Source organism: Pundamilia nyererei, unplaced genomic scaffold (genome assembly GCF_000239375.1).
Source record: "Pundamilia nyererei isolate P.nyererei 1_Seehausen unplaced genomic scaffold, PunNye1.0 scaffold00115, whole genome shotgun sequence".
Classification (NCBI taxonomy): Eukaryota; Metazoa; Chordata; class Actinopteri; order Cichliformes; family Cichlidae; genus Pundamilia; species Pundamilia nyererei.
The window spans coordinates 1503398-1531237 of NW_005187516.1; the positions used below are offsets into that span (position 1 = coordinate 1503398).

General features: G+C 41.1%; 2 protein-coding genes across 7 annotated transcripts in view; one reads left to right on the forward strand and one right to left on the reverse strand.

Annotated features, from left to right (window-relative positions):
• LOC102214908 (WW domain-containing adapter protein with coiled-coil-like) overlaps window positions 1–5461 on the reverse strand; it is a 10095-nt gene extending 4634 nt beyond the window's left edge. For 2 of the 4 annotated variants that reach the window (XM_005741965.1, XM_005741964.1), the window contains exons 1-7: window positions 5100–5461; window positions 4647–4680; window positions 4141–4330; window positions 3668–3759; window positions 1455–1564; window positions 1154–1251; window positions 782–1054 (exon numbers count right to left, since the gene is read on the reverse strand). In XM_005741965.1, coding sequence (XP_005742022.1) covers window positions 782–1054; window positions 1154–1251; window positions 1455–1564; window positions 3668–3759; window positions 4141–4330; window positions 4647–4680; window positions 5100–5140 — 838 coding nt within the window. In that variant the 5' untranslated portion in view covers window positions 5141–5461. The remainder of the gene's footprint in view (window positions 1–781; window positions 1055–1153; window positions 1252–1454; window positions 1565–3667; window positions 3760–4140; window positions 4331–4646; window positions 4681–5099) is intronic. The other 2 variants (XM_005741963.1, XM_005741962.1) reach the window with 2 other exon arrangements.
• LOC102214260 (MAGUK p55 subfamily member 7-like) overlaps window positions 4659–27840 on the forward strand; it is a 28810-nt gene continuing 5628 nt past the window's right edge. Inside the window, exons 1-15 of one of the 3 annotated variants that reach the window (XM_005741959.1) lie at window positions 4666–4703; window positions 7556–7585; window positions 7840–7958; window positions 8781–8858; window positions 10158–10238; window positions 14200–14334; window positions 16144–16225; window positions 16371–16456; window positions 17572–17649; window positions 18308–18504; window positions 18602–18660; window positions 18813–18824; window positions 19054–19107; window positions 24635–24808; window positions 27717–27797. In XM_005741959.1, the coding sequence (XP_005742016.1) occupies window positions 7561–7585; window positions 7840–7958; window positions 8781–8858; window positions 10158–10238; window positions 14200–14334; window positions 16144–16225; window positions 16371–16456; window positions 17572–17649; window positions 18308–18504; window positions 18602–18660; window positions 18813–18824; window positions 19054–19107; window positions 24635–24808; window positions 27717–27797 (1261 nt within the window). In that variant the 5' untranslated portion in view covers window positions 4666–4703; window positions 7556–7560. Of the gene's footprint in view, window positions 4704–7555; window positions 7586–7839; window positions 7959–8780; window positions 8859–10157; window positions 10239–14199; window positions 14335–16143; window positions 16226–16370; window positions 16457–17571; window positions 17650–18307; window positions 18505–18601; window positions 18661–18812; window positions 18825–19053; window positions 19108–24634; window positions 24809–27716; window positions 27798–27840 lie in introns of all 3 variants that reach the window. The other 2 variants (XM_005741961.1, XM_005741960.1) reach the window with 2 other exon arrangements.

Consider the following 27840-nt stretch of genomic DNA (forward strand, 5'->3'; position numbering starts at 1 on the left):
CACACACACACACACACACACACACACACACACACACACACACACAGGTGAGTGAGCAAGAACACACAACAGGTGAGTGCATAAACATTAGAAGTCAGAAAACTCAGTTGAAATAAGAATCGAGTTAGTGCAACAGTGCGAGGGAAACACTTGTAAAAAACAAAAAAAGACAATCAAACACAGATTCTAATTTTTTTTTTTTCTATCACCAAAAGGGTCGATAACACTGTGGCCTCTTTGCTGTCTGACGCAAAATCTTAGAGGGTTAAAATCCAGCTCTTACCTGTCCGACAAGCTTCTTTATAACCACAGTGCACCAACTAAGTTCATATCAACAGACAGAAGGAGGCTAACATGAACGAAGCCTAAATGTAGCCAAACTGCTAGCTTGTTTTGCCACGCATCTTCAAATTCTGCTGGTTCTCATAAACTTAGCCCGCGCACTCATCCTGACTCTTTTTGGAAGTCATGCCTCAAGGCAGGAGCACGGCATGTTCCTTTTTATGCCGGAACACATGTGCTTCTTGGGGGTGGGGGTTACAAAAAGCAAAAACAAACAAGATGTTGTTGTTTTGAAAGATGACATATTTTGCTGTGTACGCAGGAATACCTGTGTGTAAAAGCAAGCTTTCCAAACAGGACGCCCCCCCTTTTTTTTCTTAGCTAAACAACTATGAAGTTGCAAACAACCCATAATATAACTCTGAGAACCAATTGTGCACCTCTGTGCTGAATAAGACACTAGACCGGTAAGCAGTGTAAACCGCGCCCTCATCCTCACCCTCGTTCAGCTTGGCCACGTCCATGCTGCCGTTGTTCATCTGCAAAGTTGCTTGCAGCGCCGGGAGGAGCTGGTGCAGGAGTGCCGGGTCCTGGAGCAGCGCCGGCGAGGGCAACTGGGCAGACGGAGGCGCCTGAACGCTAGAGGACGAAGAAGAGGACGACATGCTGGAAGGGGTGGAACCTATACCGGCGGCAGCAGGGGTCAGGCTCTGAGAGGAAGAGGAAGAATGGCCGCAATTGGCTGCTGTGGACTGATCCACTGATGCGATTTCTGTGGAGACGAGCAGAGTGATGAACACAGAATGAATTCACGCTATATTCTGAAGCATAACTATATACACATGAACAAGATTTTATTGGCAAGTCGTACTTGTTGTGGCTTTGTCCTGCAAGGCCTCTTGTCTGTAGTCCATGTCCCTGGGAAAACTGTTTGCTGCCATCTTGACTGAGTCTTTCTGCCGTTGTTCCCTGAAGCAAAGCAAACAGGTTTTGTAAAGCAACAGCGATGATGTTAAGGACGTGGGCTGCGGTATGAGTCTGTGCCTTAAGCTAATGATATTCTGATAGCATTGTGGTGCTAAAGCCATCATGTGTGACTCTGCATGAGAACAACAACCTCAGTCACTGTCTCAGGTTAAAAAGCCAACAGACTTGAATAAAGTGAGCCTTGCCTCTCCAGCAGGTCCTTGGGCTTTTCCCACTGGGAGACCTCAGTTCTACAGTTGTAGTAGTACTTCTTCCCAGAGGAGCTAATGTGCTCTGTCCAGTCATCTGCTGGGTCCTAGTCACAAGGAAAATGGAGAGTCAAACAGTTAAAAAAAACAAAAAAACAAAAACAACTTCACCCCAAGTTCATTTTGTTTCCCAATAACATTGCCAAAGTAATGCAATTATTGTATGCATGATCATTTTTCATAGATTTTTTTTATTATTATTGTTGTGACCCTTCACTTCAAAGTCAAAATATCTGATGTTTAGTCAATCTGACAAAGAAGTCACGCCAAGTTAGCTACATGGTCCTCCCACCACGATGATCCGAAGAGCAGGTCAATTTAACCTTAGTTGGGAAAAGAAAATCCTGACAGTTCGTTTTTGGCCAGTTTCAACTTATTGTGTACTTTTTGATTGCATCTAATCCCCCTCACTTTATTCTCTTGGTAAAGCATACAACCTGCTGATCAAGCACTGGCAGACATACACTTCGCTGTTAGATCTAGGTACATCCCAACTACAAACCTTTCTGAAGCCCTACACACTGCCCTTTATACCTGTGCAACCTGCACAGGTATAAATATTGGCACCGTAGGCTTTTTGTCGATCCATTGCAGAAGCATGCATTCATTTTAAGTACCGACTGTTCATACAGGTTTAGGATGTTCCCTTGTTTTCATGAGCCATAATCTTCAAAGACTATTTCACTGATACTAAAAAAACCTAGAACTGTAAAACTGAAAGCACAGTATCTGTTTCTGACTGTGTTTTTTTAATCCATCCATGCTATGTGATTTATGCAAATCTCCCCCAGATAAATTCTTCCGCTCTGTATAAAAGTACTTCCTTATTTTCCATACGCTCCCTCCTCAAACCAGTCCAGTCTGTCTGGTGAACAGGAAAAGGTTGCAAAGCATTCTGGTAGTTGCTGGTCTGTAGTTCTCTTTTCAGTGTTATTACACAACCCACTTCCCAGCAGTGACATTCCTCTTGAAGCCGTGAGCCATCACACCTTCTTTTGCTCCACTAAGCACTTTTCCAGTCTCAAAGTGCTCAAGTCAAAGTTTCTTCAAGCAACAGTGTCGGTTTTCCAGCACTCACATTTTTTTTTCCTGAGGAGCACGCATTCAAGTTTCAAACAACTTGAGAGGATATGAAAGTGCTCTTTAAACTGATGTAACGCAAGGCAATCGATCACTTTGTGTAAATGGGTTACGAAGCTTCAAAAGCAAAGATCAACAAGTGGAAGAATTCATTTAAATTGTTTATTCCAGTGCTTGGAGGTAGCAGTCCTACTTCATTGTACATACTGGCAAGAGCTTACCTGAGTCAGCACATTTGGTAAACATAAATCCATTTTGCTTTGGGAGGTAAACATCTTTCATTTCCGAGCCTCGATAATGGACCGGGGCTTTTGAGTGTGGATGCGAGCTGGTATATTTAATATTAATGATGATGCATATACTGACGACTCTGTTAGGATCTAACATTTCTCATCCACATCTGTACTAACTTTAAAACTGTGCTTTTGTAGGTGAGGCTTGAGCCCTTAAAACATATGATCTCATGCCTTCTCTGTGGAAAGAGTAATTAGATACCACATACTACTAGTAAAACCAACAGTATCTTAGTAACAATTCATTTAAAAAAAAATTATATAATTTGATTTTTAGTACTGCAGTTCCCACAGTTATTGATATAACAGAATTAAGATAGACTCTAATGTAATTTGAATATTACACACTTAAAGTGAGCCATGTGTGCTCTGACAAGAGTCTGTAGGAAAGCTTACAAATGCACGGAGCAGTGGGTGCTTGCAGGAGCGGTTCAAATTAGTGTCAAACCAGACAATGTTGAATATTGTGTATTTGGTCCCACTGTGCAGTCCAACCAGTGAGAAATAACAATGTGTCTCTCATTCACACTGACAAATGGCAAATCGTTTAAACAAGGAAGTCCACATTCTAATCAGACCATCTACTACACAAGGAGCCTCTTACATAATTATGAAGTTACAGTCAAGCATTGTTGAGTTAGGTTTGATAAATGTCTGCATGAGAGAGGAAGATGGCTATCCATCACGCCCTGCATAAAATGTTCCATAGTGGCGTGGCTGCACTCTAAAGGAATCGCTGAAGGTTTTATAATCAGATAACACTGGGTAGATCCTTACCCTGTCTGCGGGCTTGCTCTGAGCCGCATGCAAGTCGGTGCCATGGTGAGAACTGTTGTTGTGGGAGTTCTCCTGAGGAGAGCCACTGGTCCCTGCAACAAAGCCACTTGTCAAAGGAGAGAAAGCAAACGAGGCTCTGCTAAGAACTAAATCCTCAGAGAGAGTCACAACTGCACAACAGGGAAAAGAAATCAGCTTGCCTTTTGTTATTTTAGGCTTATACTTGCAGTTTACATTTACGTCTTAATCTGATGGCAGTATTATGGGAAGCTTTTTTTCCCACAACATGACAACTGGCAGGGGTGACCAGAGTCTTCATGACAATAACACATGACAGAAGAAGTTCACATATTATGTCAGGGACCAGCATAGAAACAAAGACAGGGTTGACCTTTATGCCTATCTGAGCCCATCTGTGGTTACCGTTTCCCCTTCATAACAACCGCCTGAGATTAATCTTGCACCAGACTCACCGTTTTTCCCTCTGACGCTGTGAGAGGGTTTCGCCTTGCCATGTCCCGTGCCTTCCCCGTGTCTGCTGACAGGACTTTCGTCTGAGCGTCGCTGCATCTTGTAAGGGGGCACAGGATCTGACGACCCATCGCGCACCTTGTCGTAGCGGTGAAGGCTTGTGGCCTGGCTCTTTGGCTGAGATTTATGGGTCTAAAAAGGACAGTGCACAGCAGAATTGTTGAGATATGCTCAATCTCACACAGTGGTGTTCTTACCTCTCAATCAGGAGACCCTTTAAGTTGAATGAGAGCATTTTTATTTTTATTGTCATTCTATTGACATTTCTAGTAAATTCTTGTTTTGCTAGAGTAACTGAAACACAAGGGCTGAAGTAAGACACATATGAATTACCATTGTGATCAAACTGAAATGTATCCAGACAGTTGCTGATCACCTGCACACTGTGCTGACCTACGTTTATGGATCGTCATGACAGGTGACAGCTAACAACCTGAACATGACATACCTGATACGATTGGGGATCCCTTCTGTCGTTGCACCTGTAGAGACACACAGAACAAAGGTTAGAGCAAGATCTCAATGACGTTTTTTTATTTTCTATTTGTCGCTTTGAAAACTGACTTTCTGGAGCATATACAGTTAGCTAAGTAGCTAGCGTTAGCCAAGTTAGCCTGACTTGCCATCTTATCATGATGTGTTAGCTCATACTGTAGTTCACATTGAATCGGTAATGTTTAAAGTATATCTTACAAATACCTAGAATAGGCAGGATTTACGATGTGAATACTATTAGGTGTAACGGTAGTCGACCAGCTAAGGTACATATCCGGAATCAACGGCTAACTAATTGCAGGCTAACCATGCTAGCTAACGGCTACAAGTAAACCTTAAACGCACAAATTAAATCAACGGCGTAAGAAAAACATGTTTCAAACGCTACGGTCTGAGTCTGATTTACCCATCGCTGACTCTTGTTGGTTTCCTTGCATACATCACCATCAAGACCGTGGTGATGTGTGTATGTGTGTGAGGGGGAACCGTGGCCTCCTGACTGCCTGGCTGCTCTCACAGCTCTTTTCTTCAGCTTCCTGATGTCTGCACTCAGTCTGTCCTGCCAAACAGAGAGCTAAAAGTCACGCACCGAATACCAGCACTGCATAGCGGCTGGTCTTTACTGAAAAAGAAAAACAAAAAAGAAACACCCTCAGTGCACCATCTGCCATGCAGTTACGGTATACGCTAAACTCGGCCGATGTAGTTCAGCGGAAGGCAGCAGATGGAGGAGGAAACGGTGAAGGCAGTAATGTTTGGCTAGGAGGATGAAGTTCCTGTTTGTCTTTTCAAATTAAAATAAAATTTTAGTTATGCGTTTAGAAGATTATTATTATTATTATTATTATTATTAACGAAAAGCAAGACATGTATTATGTGAAACAGAATATCGCAAAAGAACTTCCACTCTTCCGTTTTAAAATTATAAAATATATGCTTAAGTCAAAACCACAAGTAACTGGGTTATCATTTTTAAATAAGTAATTATACTTTTTATGCGATGCTGGCAAAATGGCACAGAATAACAAAAATAACCGCACGTGGTTCTCTAACAAAAAGTGTTTGATTTTCACACCTCACCGTGGCATTTCCGCGTTGATGGGCTATTATTTTGAAGGAAGTCTCATCATATCCCGTATGAGCTCAGCTGTGTCTGGATAACGTGACGCAGTCTGTCAGTGCTGCTGTTGGCTGCTCAAAGTTCACCTCACGTCTCGGTAGTTTTAAGTTGTCAACTGGGACTCTGCTTCAGCCTGCACGCTTTGTCGCTTTTGTGGTGTTGTCATATAGCTCCCGCACGAACACTTTGCCCAGCGTGAACTGGCCACAGCAGGCTAATATGTCCATTTTCTTACCACCCCTGGGTTTTGGCCTAATTGATACGTGGTTTATGTAGAATAGGGTAGTTGACTAAAAATGCAACGAGTCCAGGGCATTTATAGTCAACTACTCAGATGTCTGGAGTCTACTGAGACAAGCACTGTACAGGATTCCTGATGGACAGTCTGAACTTTGTGACCAGCGATATCTAATGCAGCTGTAGCTATACAGTGTATTCCATTATAGTAACAGAGACCCCAACATCACCATTTTCAAAGTCAGAACATCCATATGTTTCATCATGTAAGACGTTATCTAGTACTAATATTGTGCATGACTGAGTGTCTGCAGTCATATGTGGGTAGCTGAACTGAAATAGGTCAACATTAAACTCCATGCTGTGTAACCTCCATGATGTGATTGGCGTATCGATTGCCTGCTGGCTTTATTTGTGTCAAACCGAACACATATTGATGGAATAAGAGACGATCTTTCTTACATTGCGGTCAGTGGAACAGTGCATAACCTTTCAATACAAGTGGATGTTCAAACACAGCCTGTACTCTTTACATATTTTAAATGATATGGCTTGCATGACCTGGCCCTTATGGGATGGACAGTCTCTGGTGAGTGCATCCTTCTGTTGTTTTGCTTAGCAGTAACTTTTTTTCTACGTAAACACTATTGGAATTTAAAAAAACAAAATAAGACAGAAACATCCTTTATAATCTTTGTAACATGGCCTTGGAATATTAAAAGAATTAAAACTAAGTCCTAGATAATCAATGTTGAGATATTCTATTCAAGGTGTTTCATTTTTGAACTGATTTTAGTGACAGAGCATTAAAAAATTTCTCATGGTTTTTACTATTTGTTGTTAATGCGTATGAACATTCAAAATATTCATTATTATATTATTTCACATGTTTAAATCAGTTTTACAGTATTGTGTAGCTTCAAACTCTTTGTACCTGACACATGCATGCATGAGTAACAACAGAGTAACTCATACATAAATTAGTCTGTTGTGAGAGTGCAGGCCTTACTGTTTTTGGTTTTCACATACATTTCCAGCCCAAGAACAGATTTTTAGATATAAATCTAAAACTGAACCCGTGCAAAGGTCCTGCAGACATTATCCTCTACCCAAACTGTTGTACAAGCAAAGAAAGCAACATGCATTTTTATATATTTATTTTGAGATCTAAACTGAAATGTAATAACTGAGCTTTGTTTTGATCTTTTCCTGAAATTATTGCAAGAAATATTGATTATTTAAACACACCAAACTGAAATATATATATAAATAATATATATAAATAATGGACATGGCTTTGTTGATACTTGATAAGAACTGTTACAATAAAAATCAGCAATAGGGGGCACTAATATCTCAGTATGTTGTTCGGGGCCATCTAAAGACAAATACACTCTTTCCTTTTTCCTTTTCACATGTGGTACATTCCCTCTTTACACAAGAAAAAAGAGAGAGTTTAAGTCTGCTGAGATGGTTTCTTTGTCCTTTTTTTCTTCTATTCTTAGGAGGGATGCTAAACCAAACTGAGCATAGAGGTATGTAGAATATAGAATATGAACCAGAGTATGGTTTCATTATATCCTTTTCCTTATATCCTGATGAGCACAGTGACACTGAATCTTCCATATAGGAGGCTTTTAATCACACCTTTCGTTTAACCTCTGACCTCTCTCATCTGTCTTCTGACCTCACCTTCTGACCCTCAAAAACACAACCTAGAAGATAAGAGCAGGTGCAGGTTTGTTCATTTGTACGTGTGCTTATGCATGTCCTGCCACTTACCCGGTAGGCATGTGCATGCTGCTATCGTCAATGATGTCTGGAACTGAGCCACATACCGACAGAGAGGAGGACTACAGGTTTCTCCACAGCATGCTGATGGAGAAGAAGCTTCACTTGCTCTTCAAGGTGAACGCACGTTTGTGCTGTAATGAGCTGTGATCACTCAATCTGTCCATCCAAGTCACAGAATTCACTTTATTTAAAGTGAATTTGGTATTCAGATCCTATTGTTAGCAGTATTATGTGTTTATGTTTTATTATGTACAAGTAATGCCACTGGATTAGAGTGCTGTTAATATTATGTACACTGGAAAGTGCCACAATATGTACTTCAGGTACATATTATGCACTATTAAGATACTTATGATTATAACTTATACTTAAGTAAAAGGATTAAATACTTATTTTCCAGTCTGCAGATGACAAGAATTATGCACGCACGCACACACGCACACACACACACAAATTCGATGCTGAGTTTAACTAATTTAATTACATGTAAACTTTCCATGAAATGTTGTTACATAAATAAAATCTGGTCGGGGGCTGTTCTGGAAGTGATTCAGGGCAACAGGAGTCTCATGGTGGCCTTAGCTCAGCAGTTGCTCTTAATCATTTTTTCCCTTAAAGGCGTCAGCATTTACAGGATTTAACTGTAAAAAGAACGGTGTCCTGTATTTTTTTTACAGCAAGTGCAACAGTGTACTATATTTTCCACCAGTCTCAAAAACAATAAAACCATATCACAGATTCACTACAGCTGTGTGCTGTATTAAAGGTTTATATTTACAGTACTTTGGGATTTTTAAAATTTCTTTAAATCTATATTAGTAGCCAGTTGTTTTCACAGCAGTAGTATTAGTAGTTATTGATAAGTAACTAGTAATAGTTAAAGTTCCCCTTTACTGCAGAGAAAAGCTCTTGCATGATCCTCTCCTTACTTGCCAGATTCACGAGCAACTGAAGCGTTTTGAGAAGCGAAGCCCCGTCCCTGTCCAGGAGCACGCGGCGAATCTGGCCTCAAGTGTAAGTGACCGTCTCCAAACATCTTTTGCAGATAGACACACTGCCGAGGATGACAGCTTGACAGAAGAGGGAACAGTTCTGGGGGAGGTTATCTCACCAATGGTCTTCTCTCACTTTCCTGTCACAAAGAGGATTTCTTCTTATGTGTGCTCAATTATGAAATGTTGTCTCAAGCGCTGTCACCTTAGATATCATTGTTTGAAAAGGCTGTTTTAAAGGAGTTTTTTTTTTCTTAACTCATGAGCCAAGAGTTAGATCATTGAAGACTGAGCACCAAGCGGGAGCCGCGGAAATGATTCCATCTAATGTTTCAGGAAAACAATTAATTTCAGATTTAGGCTGACGTGACAGACAGATGTGCGTCATCCTCACTCCTGTTACCATCCCGTCTTTCTTTCATTTTCATCCATCCCCATGACTAATTTGTATATTTCGATTAACCCCCACCTTTATTTCTGATTTCACCACCTTTGTCCTGGACAATGTCCAAATTGAATTTTTTTTAACCCTTTTCCCTTCCATATATTCTTCTCTCCACCTCTAAACATTCCCTCCCTTCCATTATCTTTACCTCTCCACCCCTTTTCTTGTTCTCTTTTCCTTCCATTTCTTCTTTTATTCATATCCATATACTGTAATATCTGCCATGTTTCCATTCTGTCTCTCTGCTACTCTCCCCCACTTCAGCTCCATCCCTTCAGTCCCCTTGCTTCAGATTCAGTACGACAGCCACTCTCTGCCTGGCTTAAATCATCAGGACCTACTGCAAGGGCCAAACCGAGGTTCTGTTTCCCCTCAGAGAGGCTTCTGTTTGCTCACAGTGGAAACTAATGACCTTCATGCATTGTGTCTCTGGAGTGTGCCTCGACATCTTGAAGCAGTAGAAGTCATTACAGTAATATGCCTGACAAGACGGGCGACTGCACACAGTCACTCGCCGCCTCTCCACTTGCTGCCGACGGTCAAGGCTGCTCTGTTTTAGCTGTCACCACAGCTGTCGTGTAGCCTTGAACATTCAGAAGTGTTCTCTTTTTTTTCCGACAGTGACTCGAGACGCAAAGCTAAAACAGGAAACAGACAAATGGCTCACACCAGGATGAGAAAACTCCCCGTGAGGCAAACAGGGTTTTAGGAAAGTGTCTGAAATAACGACAGCACTGACGTTGTGTCCGGCAGATATAAATTTCATGAACCTTTTATGCGTTTTTGCTTGTTTCCCTACCTGAAAACGTCACAAAAGCCTTAACATAAACATCCATAATTATAAACATCCGACCTCTCCCTTCTTCCCTGTTCCAGTTGGCAGAGGAGCTCATATACCAGGGTTGGAGAGAGGAAGTCAAAGAGCTGCTTGCCCTCATTTCCAAACCCCACTTTCAGGTAAAAATATTTCCTTCCACAGTGACATGTTACTGTAACTTCACATGTGTCAAGCTAAAGCTTCCCCTCTCCCTGGGCCAGTTATATATCATTTTTGGCAAAGGGAATATATATATATATGGATACAAGATGCAGATATTAGCTGCAAATCATGTAAAACAGGCACAGAGAGATGCTAAATGGCTTGTTCTCTTGAATTTGAACTGACTTAAAGTTAAAGAGTTTATTAGCATACAGCCAGAGGTAAAGCGTGTCATCAACATGTTGATCCCATATTTTTTATTTTCAGCAGAACGCAGAAAACACAGCAGAGATAATGCACCATTTTAAGAAAAATATTAGCTCAATTTGATTTTGATGGAAGCAATGTGTCTCAAAAGCTTTCCCAGGGACAAGTTTACCACTGTGAAACACCCCATCTTCTTTTAACTACAGTCTGTAAATAACTGGGAACTGAGGAGACAAGCTGCTGGGTTTTTGGGAGGGGAATGCTGTCCCATTCCTGTCTGATAGTGATAATATTCTAGCATTGTCTTGGATGAGAGTATATGTTGTTCTAAAACCTTTCAGCATTCATGGTGCAAGCTTCCAATTCCATACCAGAGATGCAGGCTTTTGAACTGAGAGCTAATAACAAGCTAGATGGTCCCTCTCCTCTGTAGTCCAGAAGAATTTTGAACCGTCTGACCACAGAAAGGTTTTCCTCTTTTCTTCGGTCCTTTTCAAAAGTACCCGATAGAGCTTTAACCTGCATTTATGGATGGCATAGTGAACTGTGTTTACAGGCAATGATTTCTGAAGCATTCTGAGCCCATGCAATGCCTGTATATAAAATGTCATTGTATCTACTCTGGTCAACAGCATCCACGCTTCGTACTGATGTCCACAATTCCATTTATATTTCTCTCACAATCCAGGAGCACCTCCAGAATTATTTCATATGGGGGCCACTTAAAATATTGGGGTGGCACACTAAAAGCAGAATTTCCAGTTATGTTATGCTGTTGGCAAATAAAGATTACTTGAAAAATATGGCAAAAAAAGAGGGGGAAAAGAATTATATGCCTAGTTAATTAAAGTTGAGCGGTGGCCAGTGGCCCCCCTGACCCCTCTTGGTGCGCCCCTGTCACAATCAAAAAAACAAACAAAATCATTTCAGTAGTACATATGACATCCATCTCGGACCTTCTTTTAACAAGGTGTACTTAAAGTTAACCAGCACAATTTTACCGTGTACACCTTGTAAAACTAGCAGTAGAAAATTTAAAGAGCTTAAAAAATACGCCGCGTTATCGTTCTCTCTTGTCCCTCCCACTCACCACTTCCTGTTCTTCTAAATCACAGAGGAGGAGACTACTCAGCAATGATTATTTTAATAGAAACGCTTTAGCGAAATTTATCAGTAGACTTTTAAATTACCTTGAAGGTAGTAGTAGTATAAGGTAACTTGGTTGACTTGGTTAAACAGCTCCTTTACTTTTCAGGATATTTTAGCTTGTGGTCCTTTTGTTTGGCTGAAATAGCACTGCAGCAGACTCTGTGAGTCGAGTCCTTAATGAAATATTATTTTCTCACAACTCACTCTATTTGGCTTTTTCCTTTCCTGGTTATACTAATCTTAGTCCCCTCATCTCCTAGCCAGGCACTTAGCGAACAGCATGAAAGGTGTGTATAGTGGTGGATGTGGCTTCTAATATGCAGTGCTTTGAGTATAAAAGTGCTATATAAGTAAAGCTCCATTTTTAGGATGCATTGTAAAGAATTTCATGTGGTATGGACGTTTGTGATTTGCAGTGAGCCATCAGGAGCCCAGCCACTCGACCTGTTTTAATACTTCCTGGTTTGTCTTGCTCTAAAGCTCTAAAGCTGCACAATTGTTGCAAATGTCGTAACAAGAGACAAGATTTCATATTTACCCAGCACACCCAATATGAAACATGGAAATCTTTAGCTGCTGATAACTTTACACTTTGCTGCTGAGAGATAGATCAGAAAATCAATACTGCCCTCATGCCTGTCTTTTAACAGCCAGTTAGCTTAGCTTAGCAAGAAGGCAAAGAGTGACCTAATTGGAGATGCAGCTAACTTGTTTTATTAGAAAAAACCGACACAAAAAAATTGAACAAATATTCATTAGAATAGTTTCTCATTTTTCCCCGTTTACAGTTTTTATCTTATGTTAGCAATTCACAGCTTCTTGCTATTTTCAAGAGCGATAGAAAAGAGGCTTCAGTCTTATCTAAGTATTCAAGGAACTGACTCTTTTTGCTAAACACAAACATTACTTGAACTGAGAAAGGGTGCATGTTTCTTCCACAAGGATTTTCAGATATGATGATGAAATATGAGATATGAGACGAAATGAAAAAGCAGCCAAAAAAACTTGTTGCTTTGTTCACTTCTGTCTCAGCTCTCCAGCACCAAAGATTCAATGGCAACAATGAAAAGTAATTGTATACTTCTCAGTAATTTTTTCCAAGATAGTTGACATTAAAATTGTAGCTGACAGCTCAATCTCCGTTCATGCTACAAGCACAAATATACATTAAACGACTTACAGTATATGTTTCCTACAATCCACTCTACTATATGAGTCACTCTAAGTGGCAAATTAATCTGACCGTAAAGTTCATTTAAACTGATTACACCTCATCATTCTGCAGCTGAGAGGTGCTGACATCTATTAACCACACTAGCACTGAAGCTAATCTACTCCCGAGTTATGTTTATTAGTGTGCACTCATATAGTGGTCCACACTCCTCAAACGCACAGTTCCTTCTTTCGGATCTGCTGACAGTCATTTTTCAGATGCACATACACATACACGTAGCATACGTACACAGCGCATATGGTTTTCCAGTGAACTGCAGAAGTTGTGGCTTTTCCTAATGAGGAGCAGAAGCCAGCCGACAACTAACAGGTTTGTTTGAACAGCCCTAATGACCTGTTTGTTCTTGGCCACAGTGCACGGGCTCGCACATACTTATAAGAGACACTGGGTATAATATCCTGTAAATGAATGTTTGTTTTTTTAAAACCTGTCTGTGAAAGTGGCCAGAGACACGTTGCTCACTCATTGGCAGCTTTTGAGCAGAGTAACTGTTGATGGATATGCGGATAACAAGTAGACTAACTGACAGATGGATTGGCTGATTATTAAAATTAAGTTGATGAGCACATGTTCCCCCCCTCTTCTCATTCTTTCATATTACAGTAAATGACCTTCTTGTTTGGAACTGCATTTTGCACAGGCTCGCAGAGAGAGGGATTAACATTTATGCTGTGTGTTGCTTTTCAGCAAACAAAACCGGGGATTTCACACTGCCAAAGCAACCATATCAAAAAGAATTTAAATGAACTGCCTGGGTATTGATAGCAAGTCAAAGATCTATTCGCTGGGAAGTGATCCTTTATAAGATGCGCGATGTTTGAGCTGAGCCAGATGGCTGCAGGCAGAGCCAGTGTTAGTGATGAGGGGGAGCTGCTTTCAGGTGGCCCACAGGCTGGTGGTACATTCCAAACTAAATCAGGCTGACATTCCAGGAGGAAACTGCTGCCTCTGGATTAGATAAGTGTATTCGGGGCGAAGCTTGGCTGTCAACCTTTCTAAGACTACGCTTTACCTAAAAGATGATCTAAACGTGTAAGCTGGTGACATTAGGGACACTGGGGATAGTGGGGACAGCAGTTCTACTGCCTACCTAAATTCAAACTGGACAAGTTTTCCAATGACACCTCCAGCATTTGTGTACAGGCTGAATCTGACAGCAGCTTGACAGCCTGCATGCCTCATTATGTTCAGAGTATGTATGGCCTGGGACACTTACAGAGGAGTATTTCTTTTCGGTGCATGTCAGATTGATTGGACTCAGCCCAGTGTATTTCCAGGATCCCAGAATGCAAAGTGACATAACTCAAAGCTGAACACCATCTTGACTGTTTTTTCTATTCCTTTTGCAGAGTCTCCTGCATGTCCATGACGCTGTAGCTCAGAGAGACTTTGAGCCTGTTCTGCCACCCATACCTGATGACGCACTGGAGGACGAGGAGGATTCGGTCAAAATTGTCAGTTTGGTCAAAACCAAAGAGCCTCTGGTCAGTACAGTCTGCTCAAAGGTCAGGTTTTAAAAAAGAAACCGACAGAGAGAGAGCCACGATGCAGCGGTTATGTGAATCTTCATTTAACTCTTAGCAGCGAAACAAATAAACACATTTGATACAACTAATTTCCAGTGACAGAGGCCAGAGGCCGGTTACAAAAACGTCATGCCGAGAAAATGAATTCCTTCTGTCTGTGCTGCGTGCCAGCTTGTCTCTAATACGGCCTGCCTGGTCTCAGACCTCACGCAAAACATAGAGAAATGCAAACATTTAGGTCAAAGCTACCATGTAACGAGGCGACTGTGCCTAAAAATGCGCAATTTGTCCAGCCACATTAACTGACACACACAGGCAATCCAGCGCAATGAGCACATCTAATAGGTTGAAGTTTTCTCCAGGGACTGAATTCATGCTGTGTTGCTGAACAGCGTGACTGCTAAAGCAGCGTATGCCAAGGTGTAGCGGGACGAAAGCCTTTGACAGGATCACATTTGCCTCTAGGCTGAAACATAAGGCAGCTTTCCTCAGCTCAAAATTTACAGAGTCAATTCTTCCACATCTCTTTTGCCATATATCAGCAGAGACGAGCGGCACGGTTCCAGCATTGTTGTGCAGATGTGTATGGTGTGCAAAACTTGTGTGTATAAACAGCAAAAGCAAAAAAAAACCCCTCTTAATGGCATTTTAAAGCCGTTCTGCTCGTTTAGAATGATTGTTACTGATGAAGATCAACTAGTTTCGAGGTCTTTAATCAAAGCTTATTTTCTCGATGGTATCGGAATGATTCCCCGTATTCAACATTCAGCCATTGTCAGGTTTTTTTTTTTTTTGATATTTCCTGGATCAAGTGAAACGGGACAGGAAACCAGTAAAACTACAAAGCGTGCATACCTCTGCCAATGCCACAAATCCTCTAAATTTGTTATTATAATCAGTTTTTTCAGTTGCTTCTGGATCAAAATCTCCATAAAGTCAGTGATTGATAGCAGTGGGGTTCATATGGCAGGGTTTTCCCCCATTCAAGTACGCCCAGTAGTTTATTAGAAAATAGAAGAAATGTCCTCAAATGCAAAGTGAAAATTTCTTTTGAAAAATCCTGGATCTACATCACAAAACCAGGCTTTTCTATTATTTCGTATTGTTGCTTTACTTTCCAACAGATGTCAGTGAATTCTAATGGCAGCTTTCTGAGATATCTCACTAAGCAAAAGACAAACAAACAGCGCAGAAATCCCAGCGATGGGTTTAATTTAAATATGTTTTCAGGATAAATATGAATGTAATTTACCTAATGACGGACATTTTTGCTTTTGTGTGTGTGTGTACTCCTGTGTTGGTGATTGAGCTTCCAAAAGGCTCTTCGGACCAATAATGGAGAACATACTTTTGTATTGATCCCAAAATTAGATTGGAAGGGGACTGACCTTTTTCTGACATAGCCTCTTTGATCAATCCAACATGTTTTCCAGACAACAGGGTTACACCCGAGCATGAGCTGATTGTAGTCAGCTACATAAGATGCTCTTTCCATTGCGATTTGCTCCACATCAATAACATCTGTTGAAAATAATGCTGATTTGAATAACCTTTTCCAGCGCTTTGTGTGTTACATGAAGGCAGCCGCCTAAATGGGCCTGTCTTGATACAAATAACCTTCCTTGGAATCAGGGGACTTTAAATAAGAAGCTTGTCTAGGCCCTAATAAATTCAACATGTTACTTTCACTCGCCATCGTTTGACCTCTTTGCCTCTCTGCATCTGCTCGTATGCTTGTCCATTCATTCACTAATCACTGTCCTTAAGGGAGCAACAGTTAAGAGGGATACATCCACCGGGGCTATTGTTGTGGCGAGGATCATGAGAGGAGGCGCAGCTGACAAAAGCGGTAAGCTGATAGACTCTTGATTGCAAATATGCTTCCTTTCATCCTCGCTTACATTAGGTTGCAGAAACGCTGTGATTGTACATTTCCATGTTTTAAAGAAAAGCATGAGGTACAGGTTTCCATATTAATCTCCAATGCTTTGAAGGCCTCATCCATGAAGGCGATGAGCTGAAAGAGGTGAATGGAGTCCCACTAGAGCACAGGAAGCCAAAGGAAATCCTTCCCCTGCTGGTTAGTCTCACATGTTTTTTCTCATTAAGCCACCAAAACCAATAAGCCTTTCCACTTTACTTAAACTTTCACTTCTGTAAAAAAATGATTGTTTACCTAATTACAATATTTCTGTAAGGTTGACCACATTTTTTGGTTTTGAACAGATTACAGTAGCGTGTTACTTGCCTAACACAAGGCTGGGTTTGTGAACTGGAACTCTTTGCTCTGTTAGCCAAATGTGTTAACACCTGCGCTATCAAATGAAGAGGACTCGGCTGACAGTTAGCTAAAACATCATGTGCCATCATCCTGCCATTCCGGCCAGTTCAGCAGATAATCTTATGGGGTCCAACCAATCTCAAATATTCAGTCTAATGAAAATACAAGCGATGGTGATGTAAATCTTTGAAAATTTTATTCCAAAAACATAAACAACACAGGCTATTTGCAATAAATTGCTACCCAGTCATGTGCAAAGTGTTAAGGCCAACTTGTGACACCAACTTCAATACAAGAGCAACAAATTTAGGTTAGAGTAAAGAGCAATATCACAAGCTAACCACTTTTTTAAAAACTTTTCTTTGAGGTAAAATTTTGTAGGATCAAGGCTAGAAGTATATTGTAACATGTAATGAAAAACATCTGAGTAGCCAGAACTCTATAAATCTTACTTAAGGTAAAAACACGAGGAAAAACTGAGAAAACATCAAATGCTATCACATCATGCTGCTAATATTTTGATTTCTCTCATCGGTGGCTCTATCTTCAAATTCATTTTTTCCTACTTTCAATTTAAAGTGAGATTTATTTGTCAGTAAAAAAACAAACCACAACAAAATGTTTTTCTGTTGCTACTTTGAGCAATAGCTAGCTTAGCTTAACAGCTAGAAACAGGACGATGTAGCTAGCTAAAATAATACAAAAGTACTTTGGTGATTGTGCAAGCCTAAAAAATAAAGAAGTATGCCAATAATTAAGGTTTAAAAATGCATATTTATTTAATGTTTTAATCAATTTATTGTTTAAGATTTTCACAGATCCAGGCAATTTGTTCCCCTTGTTTTGACTGTTTTGTGTAAAAATATGAAAGAGGTACCTCAAACTGTTGCTTTCATGCCACTGTGTTTGTGCAGGCTCGCTCTAAGGATGAAGTCAGGTTCAAAATTATTCCTGCATACTCCAGGGAAGAAATGTCAACAACTAAGCAAAAGGTACAAAGAACATTAACCATAACACTCATGGTAGCGTGCGTTGTGCATGGACATTAGCATGCGATGCGGCTGCATGGAGAAAACTGTCCACCTGGTTTCAGTAAAAAAATGTATGAAATCAGCGATATCTCGTGTGTTGGGTTATATTTTGTGTTTCTGCCACAATGCTGTCACTGCTGCTGCAGGGTTCTCAAGAAGTAAGCACAGATCAGACCATCAAGGATAAGATGCTAACGTCATTACAACTTACAGCTTTTTATCATTTAAACGTTTAAACTGTACTGACTCGATTTAACATCAACAATGAATCCCTATCTTATGTGGAAAAATTCAAGTTCAACAATCTTAGCTAGAACTAATTGTAAGCCATCTTCACCACACAGAGTGTATGTCCAAGCTGGAAACTGTTAGAGCAGCTAGAGAGCATTTGCAATGGATTAAGACAAATTATTTTCAGTGATTGTGGTCATTTCTCAAAACTGACACCGACATATGCGAAGAAACACCAGCGCAGTCCATTGCCAGAATACAGAAGTTCGTGAAGCTGCTGTGGAAAAACAGAAATGTGAATAAATAAATGAAAAAAGGCATTGTGTGTTTTCCTTTCACCAGTTTGTCTGCTTGAAGGCTGTATAATGTCATAGTTTTCTTTCCTCAGCTGTTTGTGCGAGCTCTGTTTGACTATGATCCCAATCAAGATCCTAGCATTCCATGCAAGGACGCTGCACTCACCTTTAAAAGGGGTGACGTCCTCCAGATTGTTAGCATGGAGGATGACACCTGGTGGCAGGCCTGTCACCTCGAGGACAGCAACGGTGGAGCTGGGCTCATCCCCTCGAAGGAGCTGCATGAAAGGTCTTTTTCCTGCTTTTAAGTCACTTGACTTTAAAATTCTGAATGGACACACCTATCCTGCTTTCATTCTGCCTTTCTTTTTTTTGGCTTACTACAGAAGAGTCGCTCTACAGCGACCCAAAGCTCTGTTCCAGCCTCAAAGAGTCAAGCCACCAGGTGATGCACCCCTTTGGCCCATAAACTCACCACACGCGAAAAGTATAAAACGTTTTCGATTAAGCTATTGAAGGTCATGGTTAATGGTCAGGGTGACCCCGGCCACCCTCCTCTTGTACTAACTTCGATTGTTTTGTCCACATGCTTCATAGAGGAGGGGGAAGGTACTGTCAGTTACCATTTGCTTTCGAAACCTTACCTTCAGAATAATTGTCATGATGTAATGAGTATGTTTTGGGTTTTGGTTTGGGGTTTTCTGTTTGTACCTAAGATGTAACGTCTAAAACCAAACTGGCCGACTTGAGCGTGCTTTACCTTTTAATTTCGAAGATTAAAGCTTTGTTAATGGTTCTCCTTTTTTATCTGTGATTTCCTTTCTCCTCTCTCTTCCAGTTTTTCCAGTCACGGAGGATGCAGACTATAGAGCTATAACAGGGATCCATGTTGGTAAGATGTTTGACTTGTCCCACTCAAATCCCACTAATGGAAAAGGGGCCAGACTGCTACTCCAAAATATAACTCAGGGCCATTTCAACCTGAATGATCACAAAAACACACATATTTAAACTCTGTAATAAAAACCAAAAAAGGAGACCCTAGTTGTATTTTGCCGTACAAACCAGTTCATTTGGTGATGTAGTTCTGCGGTTTGTAGATTTAGAGGAAAGGAATATAACAGCAAATGTGGTTTCAGCTGCACAGTTTATCCCATTTGTCTTGATCTCATGGATTGGAAATAATGTCTTGTGTGTATTTGCATGTGTGCATGTGAGCAGTGCAGGATGTTCATATGGGGAAGTGCACTTGTGGCTGATTGTAAAAAGGCTCCTTTCGTCTGTAAAAGGAAAGGTAATTACAGATATTGCGCAATATCAATTCAAAGAGTCGTGTACAGTTAATAATGTACATTTCATCTTATCTGAGGCCAGATTCCACCTGAGGACAGAGCTTCAGACTCTTTATTTTGCATGTACATCCTTAGTGCTGCATGCATCAAGATCCTGCATCAATCAGAGAAGCAGCTGAGGTATTTTGGTAGGTAGGCAGGTGGGTCTGTCTGACTGCAGAGAGATTCTATTACAACAGTACTGTGTTGCAACTTTGAAATATGTAGTCATACAACTTACTAAAGAGCTTTGTAAAGGGTGTTAGTAGAGTACTGTGTGTCCATTTAACTCGAGTCTGACTGCGTGTGTGTATGTCATGGCAAAATAATGATCCATGGCACATTTTCTTGAACCGATTCTGTCACAAAGGCAGTGAGTAAAGCTTATTTTGAAACAACTATTATAAAGTGGCATCACGGTTAGCACTGATGACTCACAGCAAGAAGGTCCGGGGGTTCAAATCCAGTCTGTGTGGTGTTTACTGTGCATGTTCTCCCCAGTGTGTGCATGGGTTCTCTTCAGGTACTCTGGCTTCTTATAAGCAGAAGAAATATAAGCAGTCAAGAGGAATATATACAAAACAATAGTAAGGGGGTTGGCTGTAGCTCAGGTGGTAGAGCCAGTCACCTACTAACTGGAAGGTTCGATCCCAGTCTGCATGCCAAATATCCTTGGGTGGGATACTAACCCCATGCTGCTCCCCGATGCATCCATCGAAGTATGAATGTGTGTGAATGTTAGATAGAAAGCACTTAGAAACAGCAGAGAAAAAAGTGCTTGTAGGTAGATGAGGCTAGTTGTGTAAAGCTCTTTGATGCTCAGATACAGTGGCTTGCAAAAGTATTCGGCCCCCTTGAACTTTTCCACATTTTGTCACATTACAGCCACAAACATGAATCAATTTTATTGGAATTCCACGTGAAAGACCAACACAAAGTGGTGTACACGTGAGAAGTGGAACGAAAATCTTACATGATTCCAAACATTTTTTACGAATAAATAACTGCAAAGTGGGGTGTGCGTAATTATTCAGCCCCCTGAGTCAATACTTTGTAGAACCACCTTTTGCTGCAATTACAGCTGCCAGTCTTTTAGGGTATGTCTCTACCAGCTTTGCACATCTAGAGACTGAATTTCTTTCCCATTCTTCTTTGCAAAACAGCTCCACAACTGCCCTATGACGGCCTCAGAGGTTGTCTAAGAGAATATTGGGAGCAACAACACCATGAAGTCCAAAGAACACACCAGACAGGTCAGGGATAAAGTTATTGAGAAATTTAAAGCAGGCTTAGGCTACAAAAAGATTTCCCAAGCCTTGAACATCCCACGGAGCACTGTTCAAGCCATCATTCAGAAATGGAAGGAGTATGGCACAACTGTAAACCTACCAAGACAAGGCCGTCCACCTAAACTCACAGGCCGAACAAGGAGAGCGCTGATCAGAAATGCAGCCAAGAGGCCCATGGTGACTCTGGACGAGCTGCAGATCAGGTGGGGGAATCTGTCCATAGGACAACTATTTATTTATTTATTTATTTATTTTTTGTTTCACACATGGTACAGCAGTAATTCATTTCCCATACACAACCTTCCTTTCAATTAAAGTAACACTGTTTCCATGCATGAAAAGGAGCAGAAAGAAGAATAAATTCTTATTGACACCTGCCCCCTATCTGTGATAATACAAGTAGGCAACCAAAATTACACTCTGACAATATTCTGCACATAACAAAACAAAACAAAACAAAACAAACCAAACAGAACAATATACTCAACAATGAGCAATACCACTAAATATCAAACTAAAAGGATCATTTTTCTACAATTAAATTCTATTATTTTCAACTTCTTCATATTGGTTTATCATTTTATTCTTACTATTAGTCGTGCACTGCACAAAGTTGGCCTTTATGGAAGAGTGGCAAGAAGAAAGCCATTGTTAACAGAAAACCATAAGAAGTCCTGTTTGCAATTTGCCACAAGCCATGTGGGGGACACAGCAAACATGTGGAAGAAGCTGCTCTGGTCACATGAGACCAAAATGGAAATTTTTGTCCTCAATGCAAATCGCTATGTGTGGTGGAAAACTATCACTGCACATCACTCTGAACACACCATCCCCACTGTCAAATATGGTGGTGGCAGCATCATGCTCTGGGGGTGCTTCTCTTCAGCAGGGACAGGGAAGCTGGTCAGAGTTGATGGGAAGATGGATGGAGCCAAATACAGGGAAATCTTGGAAAAAAAAACCTCTTGGAGTCTGCAAAAGACTTGAGACTGGGGCGGAGGTTCACCTTCCAGCAGGACAACGACCCTAAACATAAAGCCAGGGCAACAATGGGATGGTTTAAAACAAAACATATCCATGTGTTAGACTGGCCCAGTCAAAGTCCAGATCTAAATCCAATCGAGAATCTGTGGCAAGATCTGAAAACTGCTGTTCACAAACGCTGTCCATCTAATCTGACTGAGCTGGAGCTGTTTTGCAAAGAAGAATGGGCAAGAATTTCAGTCTCTAGTAAAAAATGTTTGGAATCGTGTATGATTTTCGTTCCACTTCTCACGTGTACACCACTTTGTGTTGGTCTTTCACGTGGAATTCCAATAAAATTAATTCGTGGCTCAAGAGTTGGGAGTTCGCCTTGTAATCGGAAGGTTGCTGGTTCGAGCCCCGGCTTGGGCAGTCTCGGTCGTTGTGTCCTTGGGCAAGACACTTGACCCGTTGCCTACTGGTGGTGGTCAGAGGGCCCGGTGGCGCCAGTGTCCGGCAGCCTCGCCTCTGTCAGTGCACCCCAGGGTGGCTGTGGCTACAATGTAGCTTGCCATCACCAGTGTGTAAATGTGTGTGTGAATGGGTGGATGACTGGATATGTAAAGCGCTTTGGGGTCCTTAGGGATGAGTAAAGCGCTATATAAATACAGGCCATTTACCATTTAATTCATGTTTGTGGCTGTAATGTGACAAAATGTGGAAAAGTTCAAAGGGGCCGAATACTTCTGCAAGCCACTGTAGAGTATAGTGCTCTATAAGAACCAGTCCATTTACCATTTAGAATAGAAAGGCAGGGGTTACTCAGACCATGGCTCAGATAAAGGCCCAATCTCTGCCTTTTTAAATAGTACGAACAGCAGCAGTAATCTCTGCTCTGAAGTAAAAGCTCTGAAATATATGGAGATGCTTTTCATTTGTCATATTTTCTCTTGTTAAATGACAAATATGTGGAAAAAGCTATTTTTAACCATAGTTTGTGTGTCTATTACTTGTCAGTCACAAGCGCCTTGAGTTAACTGTTTGATTTGGTGCTATAAAAGTCAAATTGAATTGAACTGAACTGAATTGAAAGTTGTTACCAGCTTTCATAATCTTTTATTATGAAATATGGTATGACCAAATGACCAAAATTTACAAAACAGACTTAATTTAATATTCAACATGACACATAATGAGTAACTGACACAGAAAGCTGTTTTCCTTTACATCCAACCACCTCCAACCACAGCTATCGCCACCAGATGGCAACATCTGTGGTTGGAGATCTAAGGCACTTCAGCATTGACTTTGTTTTTCTGACCTGGAAGCTAAGTCCATGTTTTATTCTTGAGTCACAAACAAACAAATGGTTCCTCAGTGGAGAAGTCCCAAACCAGGAATCTGCCAGTCCTGTCATTCAGTTTCCTTAATTGCTAACACTGAATCATTCAGTGTCACCTAATGATCTCACTGTATTGTTGGACGGCTGTGATGCTACAGACACAACTCTTTTACACTGACCACATTGACATGAAGAGCTCAGGCCCAGCTCACAGCATGTTGTACGCTGGCCTGTTACTCGGCCTTATCACTCCTTTCCCGTCACATCACACTGATCAGTAAATCTGAAATATGTTTTAGTATCTCAACAAATGTGGGGCTGGGAGCATTTTCAGTCACCGATGATAATTTGCCTGCCAGAATGATTTAAGACTGACAAATACAAGATGGCTTTGTGCAGAGCGCATTTGATTTTAGGAAATAAGATTTGTTTTTTTGCTTTGTAAAATTATTTTTTATACAGTTTGTATAACCCGCATATTTGAGAGAGCTCATCATTTTAAATCCAGTGTAAACAAAAGCTTGAAATCATATTGGTATGTTTCTCAGAATGAAGCCTGGAGAGGAAATGGATAGACATGCTTACAAAGTGAAATTATGGTTGACGTCAGAGAGGGCTTGGCACCATCACTTAGTTAACATCATGAAAGAAAGCAAGTCTGCCAAGCCCGGCCCGACCACAGTCGCATGGCAGAGGCTGGATTTCAGACAGGACAGCAGTGACGCGTGACAGACTGAATTATTGTCTCTTAAATAAGACGTGTGCTGCTCAGGAGAGCAGTTGACACCAGATGGTTTCTTGAATTGTTTTCTCTTGTCCTTAATAATTCTCAATGCTTTTCCCTTTCCACTGTATAAAACAAGAGTTCTGGTCTTTGCCTTTTTTACCAAAACGAGAGCAAAATCCAGATGCAGGTCAATTAAGCCTAGATTAAATCAAGGCTTACGCAACTCTGCTGACTATTAATGTGTGAAAATGTGCTCAAAATAAAAATTCTTCAGACTTGAGAAATAACTAGTAATGTTGTCATCTTTAAGCAAAAAAAAAGAGGGAGCGACAGAAATGTTTTAGAAGATTTTGGATTCAATGGATTCAATGATGTGTATGAAAGGAAACAAACAGATGATGAAACAGTATGATCAACAAACTTAGCCATAAAAACCTTTATGCTACTTCTTTAATTTTATAAAGCACAGCTTTAGTGTTATGATTCACTTCCACCAAAAAAGCCCTAAACACAGATCTTTCCCTCAAGAATACGTGGCTAACACTAATAACGGAGCCAAACTGAGAGTTAATGTTTTCAACGTGATGAGAAATATTGCTCCAAATGTTGCCGTGTTGGTTTGCTTGCACATATACATAACTGTACACACCAGAGGCTTTGTAGCCCTGCCTCAAATGAACTAACCCAAGTTTTTAGGACCGCCATATATCTACAGCTACCTTTCCAGTTATACACCTTACTGAAGAGTCCCTGTGTCTCTTTGCCAGCTGGGTTAAGAAGGAGTTTCCGACTCGGTAGAAAGAGCAGCTGGGCCAAAGAAGCTGCTCGGTTCAGGAGATGGAGCGCCGGGGTACACAGCTCAATTTGTCCACCTACCTACATAGAGGTGATCCCCTACCACAGGGAGCCAAAGGACAGACATCGAGTGGTCATCCTGGTTGGTATGTATGATCAAAAAAACAAAAAAGTGTATGGGGGGGTATTTTTAAGACGTTTTAAGGGAGCGATATGAGGCTCCATCCTTTGAAGGCCACAATTGATGGCTTCTTACGTCAAAGCAAGGCAACGAAGGCTGTCCAAATTCGAAGGCTCCTCCAGCCGAGGCCTACAAATGTGTCCTCCTTTCCCTGGGATTTGAAGGATGCATCAGGCGAATCCTTTTCAACCCACTCTATCCCAAGATTTATTGTGCATTGGTGGTTGTAAAACATTTTTTGGAAAAGAAAAATGGCAGATGGTCCAAGCAAAGCAGTCCAGGGATAAACTTTTAAAGTCAGCATTGGGTTTTATTGCATTTAAATATCCAACTGTTCCAAATATTAAATTAACAAAGAATCTTAGAAGGTTACATTTTGTCCAATTCAGGGGTGAGCAACTCCAGGCCTCAAGGTCCTGCAGGTTTTAGATGTGTCCTTGACCCAAAAAGGAGCTGATTCAAATGGCTAAATTACCTCCTCAACATGTCTTGAAATTCTCCAGAGGCCTGGTACTGAACTAATCATTTGATTCAGGTGTGTTGACCCAGGGTGAGATCTAAAACCTGCAGGACACCGGCCCTTGAGGCCTGGAGTTGCCTACCCCTGGTCTAATTTATCAGCCACTCACTTCCGGCCTTCTCGACCTTCCTTTGTGTCCTTTGAGGGATGGAGCCCCTGAATTTGGACACACTTAGGTGGGTTAGGAGAGTCAAAACTCAAAAAAATATTTCATTCAGATTTTGTAGAGCTATCCAAGTCCTCATTAAAAACTAAAATCTCTGTCAAATGTAATTTTTATGACGAGCACTTGTATGATGAACTAGGCAGGAAAATTATGTTTTTCTTAGTGGAATAGAAAAGAAAGGATTAGGGAGCAGTGGCTATATGATTATGATTTATATGATTCACTGACATTCCTGTCTTGGACAAAACAGCCTCTGGGCTGATTGCTGATTTCTTTTTTCTAAGATGATGTTTAGTAAATGATTAAAGTCAACAGGGAGTTTTTGCTACTTTAAGGAAAAAGGAAAAAGCATTGCATTTTTTTAATGATGATGAAAAACAATGAGTTTTAAAAAAAATGCTGTCATAGTTTTTTGTTTTTTTTGTAGTTTTCACTGGCACATTAATGTCCAGCTGATTCCCCTGGGTGTACAAGACTTATCTCTGTGTGTGCAATATCCACCCTGAACACACCCACGCTGTGTGGAGAGTAATTTTATCAAAAAATGCCATAAACTTGTAAAAAAAATAAGAGAGAGAGTTAAATATGTGCCAGTGAGATGATGGAGATAACAGCATAAATATTTCCGTGCAGTTTAAGGTGTATTAGTCAGTTATATTCTGTTTTATATCATCCTGTAGCTTCCCTTTTTTTAGCCCTTGCAAAAATTTCAGAAATGCCAGAGTCCCATTTATGTAAAGCACGGTATTATTGAAAATGTTGTTGATCAAAAGAAAAAGCAATGCGTTAATGAAGATTTATGTTCCCACTCATGAGCGCAAGAACAGTCCTTTCCCATCAGAAACACATAAACACTGTCAGAAAACCCAAAGTCAGAATATACCGTGCTCTCTTAAGTTACCTAGCGGCCCACCTCAGATTTGCTTCTCTGCCAGCCCGGCAGGCCTGCTCTATGTATTTCTGAGCTCTATCTCTCCCCAGGGAATTTTAGATTGAGCCCCGCTGAAGGTCTTTTTAATGTCATATTACGATACAACTGTAGGTCGCCTGTGACTGAGGAGAACGGAGGGCAGACGAGAAGCGAAGAGACGGAAAAAGCGATAAAGAAAAGAGAAGCGAGAAACACAAAGAGCTGAAGAGGTGCAAAAACAATACCAGATAGAGAATAGATAAAAAAAAAAAAAAAAGAATGGAGAGAAAGAGATGGATGGTGGAGACGATCCCTCATAATGTCAGCCAAGTGCTCCATCATCAACTTGGAACAGCTAAGACAGCTTGGATTTAGATTTAGACCTCTTTAATTGAGTTGGAGCTAACCCCGACTCGGGATTACGTTTTACTGTCTGCTGTGAGGGTTCTTCATTGACCGGAGGTCATCATTAAGAATATATAGCTTATTGGCAATGAAAGTTATAGACGGGAAAACCAAAACCTTGGATCACTAAACCAGGACCAGCTGGATGATGTTTGACCAGGTTTGAAATATATCCTTTCAGTTTGCACTGCATATGCACTTTGAATGAAACAATAGACCCCTATGCCCCAGGGAAGTTGGTGAAAGTGACTGCCAGCCACTTAAAGCGCCCACAGATCGTGTAACTCTTGAAAAGGAAAGCATCCACAAAGCCCGATGATGCTCCTCTCCGGTTCTGTGAGGCAGCTGTGAAACGCATTAGAAGTGTAAGAGCGGAGAGTCCATAAACCTGATATTTTGTAATGCATCAAGCTCATGCAACCCAGTGATGGAAAAGGCAGGTATGTCAGGAATCCCACTTTCAGACAGAGCTCCATTAGAGTCTGATGCAATCTGGGGCTGCCGAAACCTGCTCTAGAAGAAAATCCCAGATGCTACAGCGCGAGTGTGTCTGTGTGTGCGCTTCATCCTGTGCATCCTACACTATAATGACATTGATACTGCGTGGCTTTGCAGATGTCACATTTAAGTGCAATCCTATGTATTTTCCAGAGGGTATAGGAGCGTTAAACGTTCGATGGGGGGGGGGGCAGACAGACGCTGAAAATCTGACTGAAATCAGAGCTCTGTCTGACTGTCGCTCCCTCTCTGATGGTAAAGACAGATGCGTCATTTGATGTTGGGCTTGTGTTGAGGAAAACATTAGTACACATTAGTGATACTTGGAATGAAATCCCACATGGAGAACACTGTGTTTTGATATTTGTCTCGAGGGCCCAGCGGCGTTGGCGTTAATGAACTGAAGAGGAGGCTGCTGATCTCCGACCCCGACCGCTATGGCGTCACCGTACCCCGTAAGACAGACGCTTTCGAGTTCCTCGACTGTCATCTCCTGCA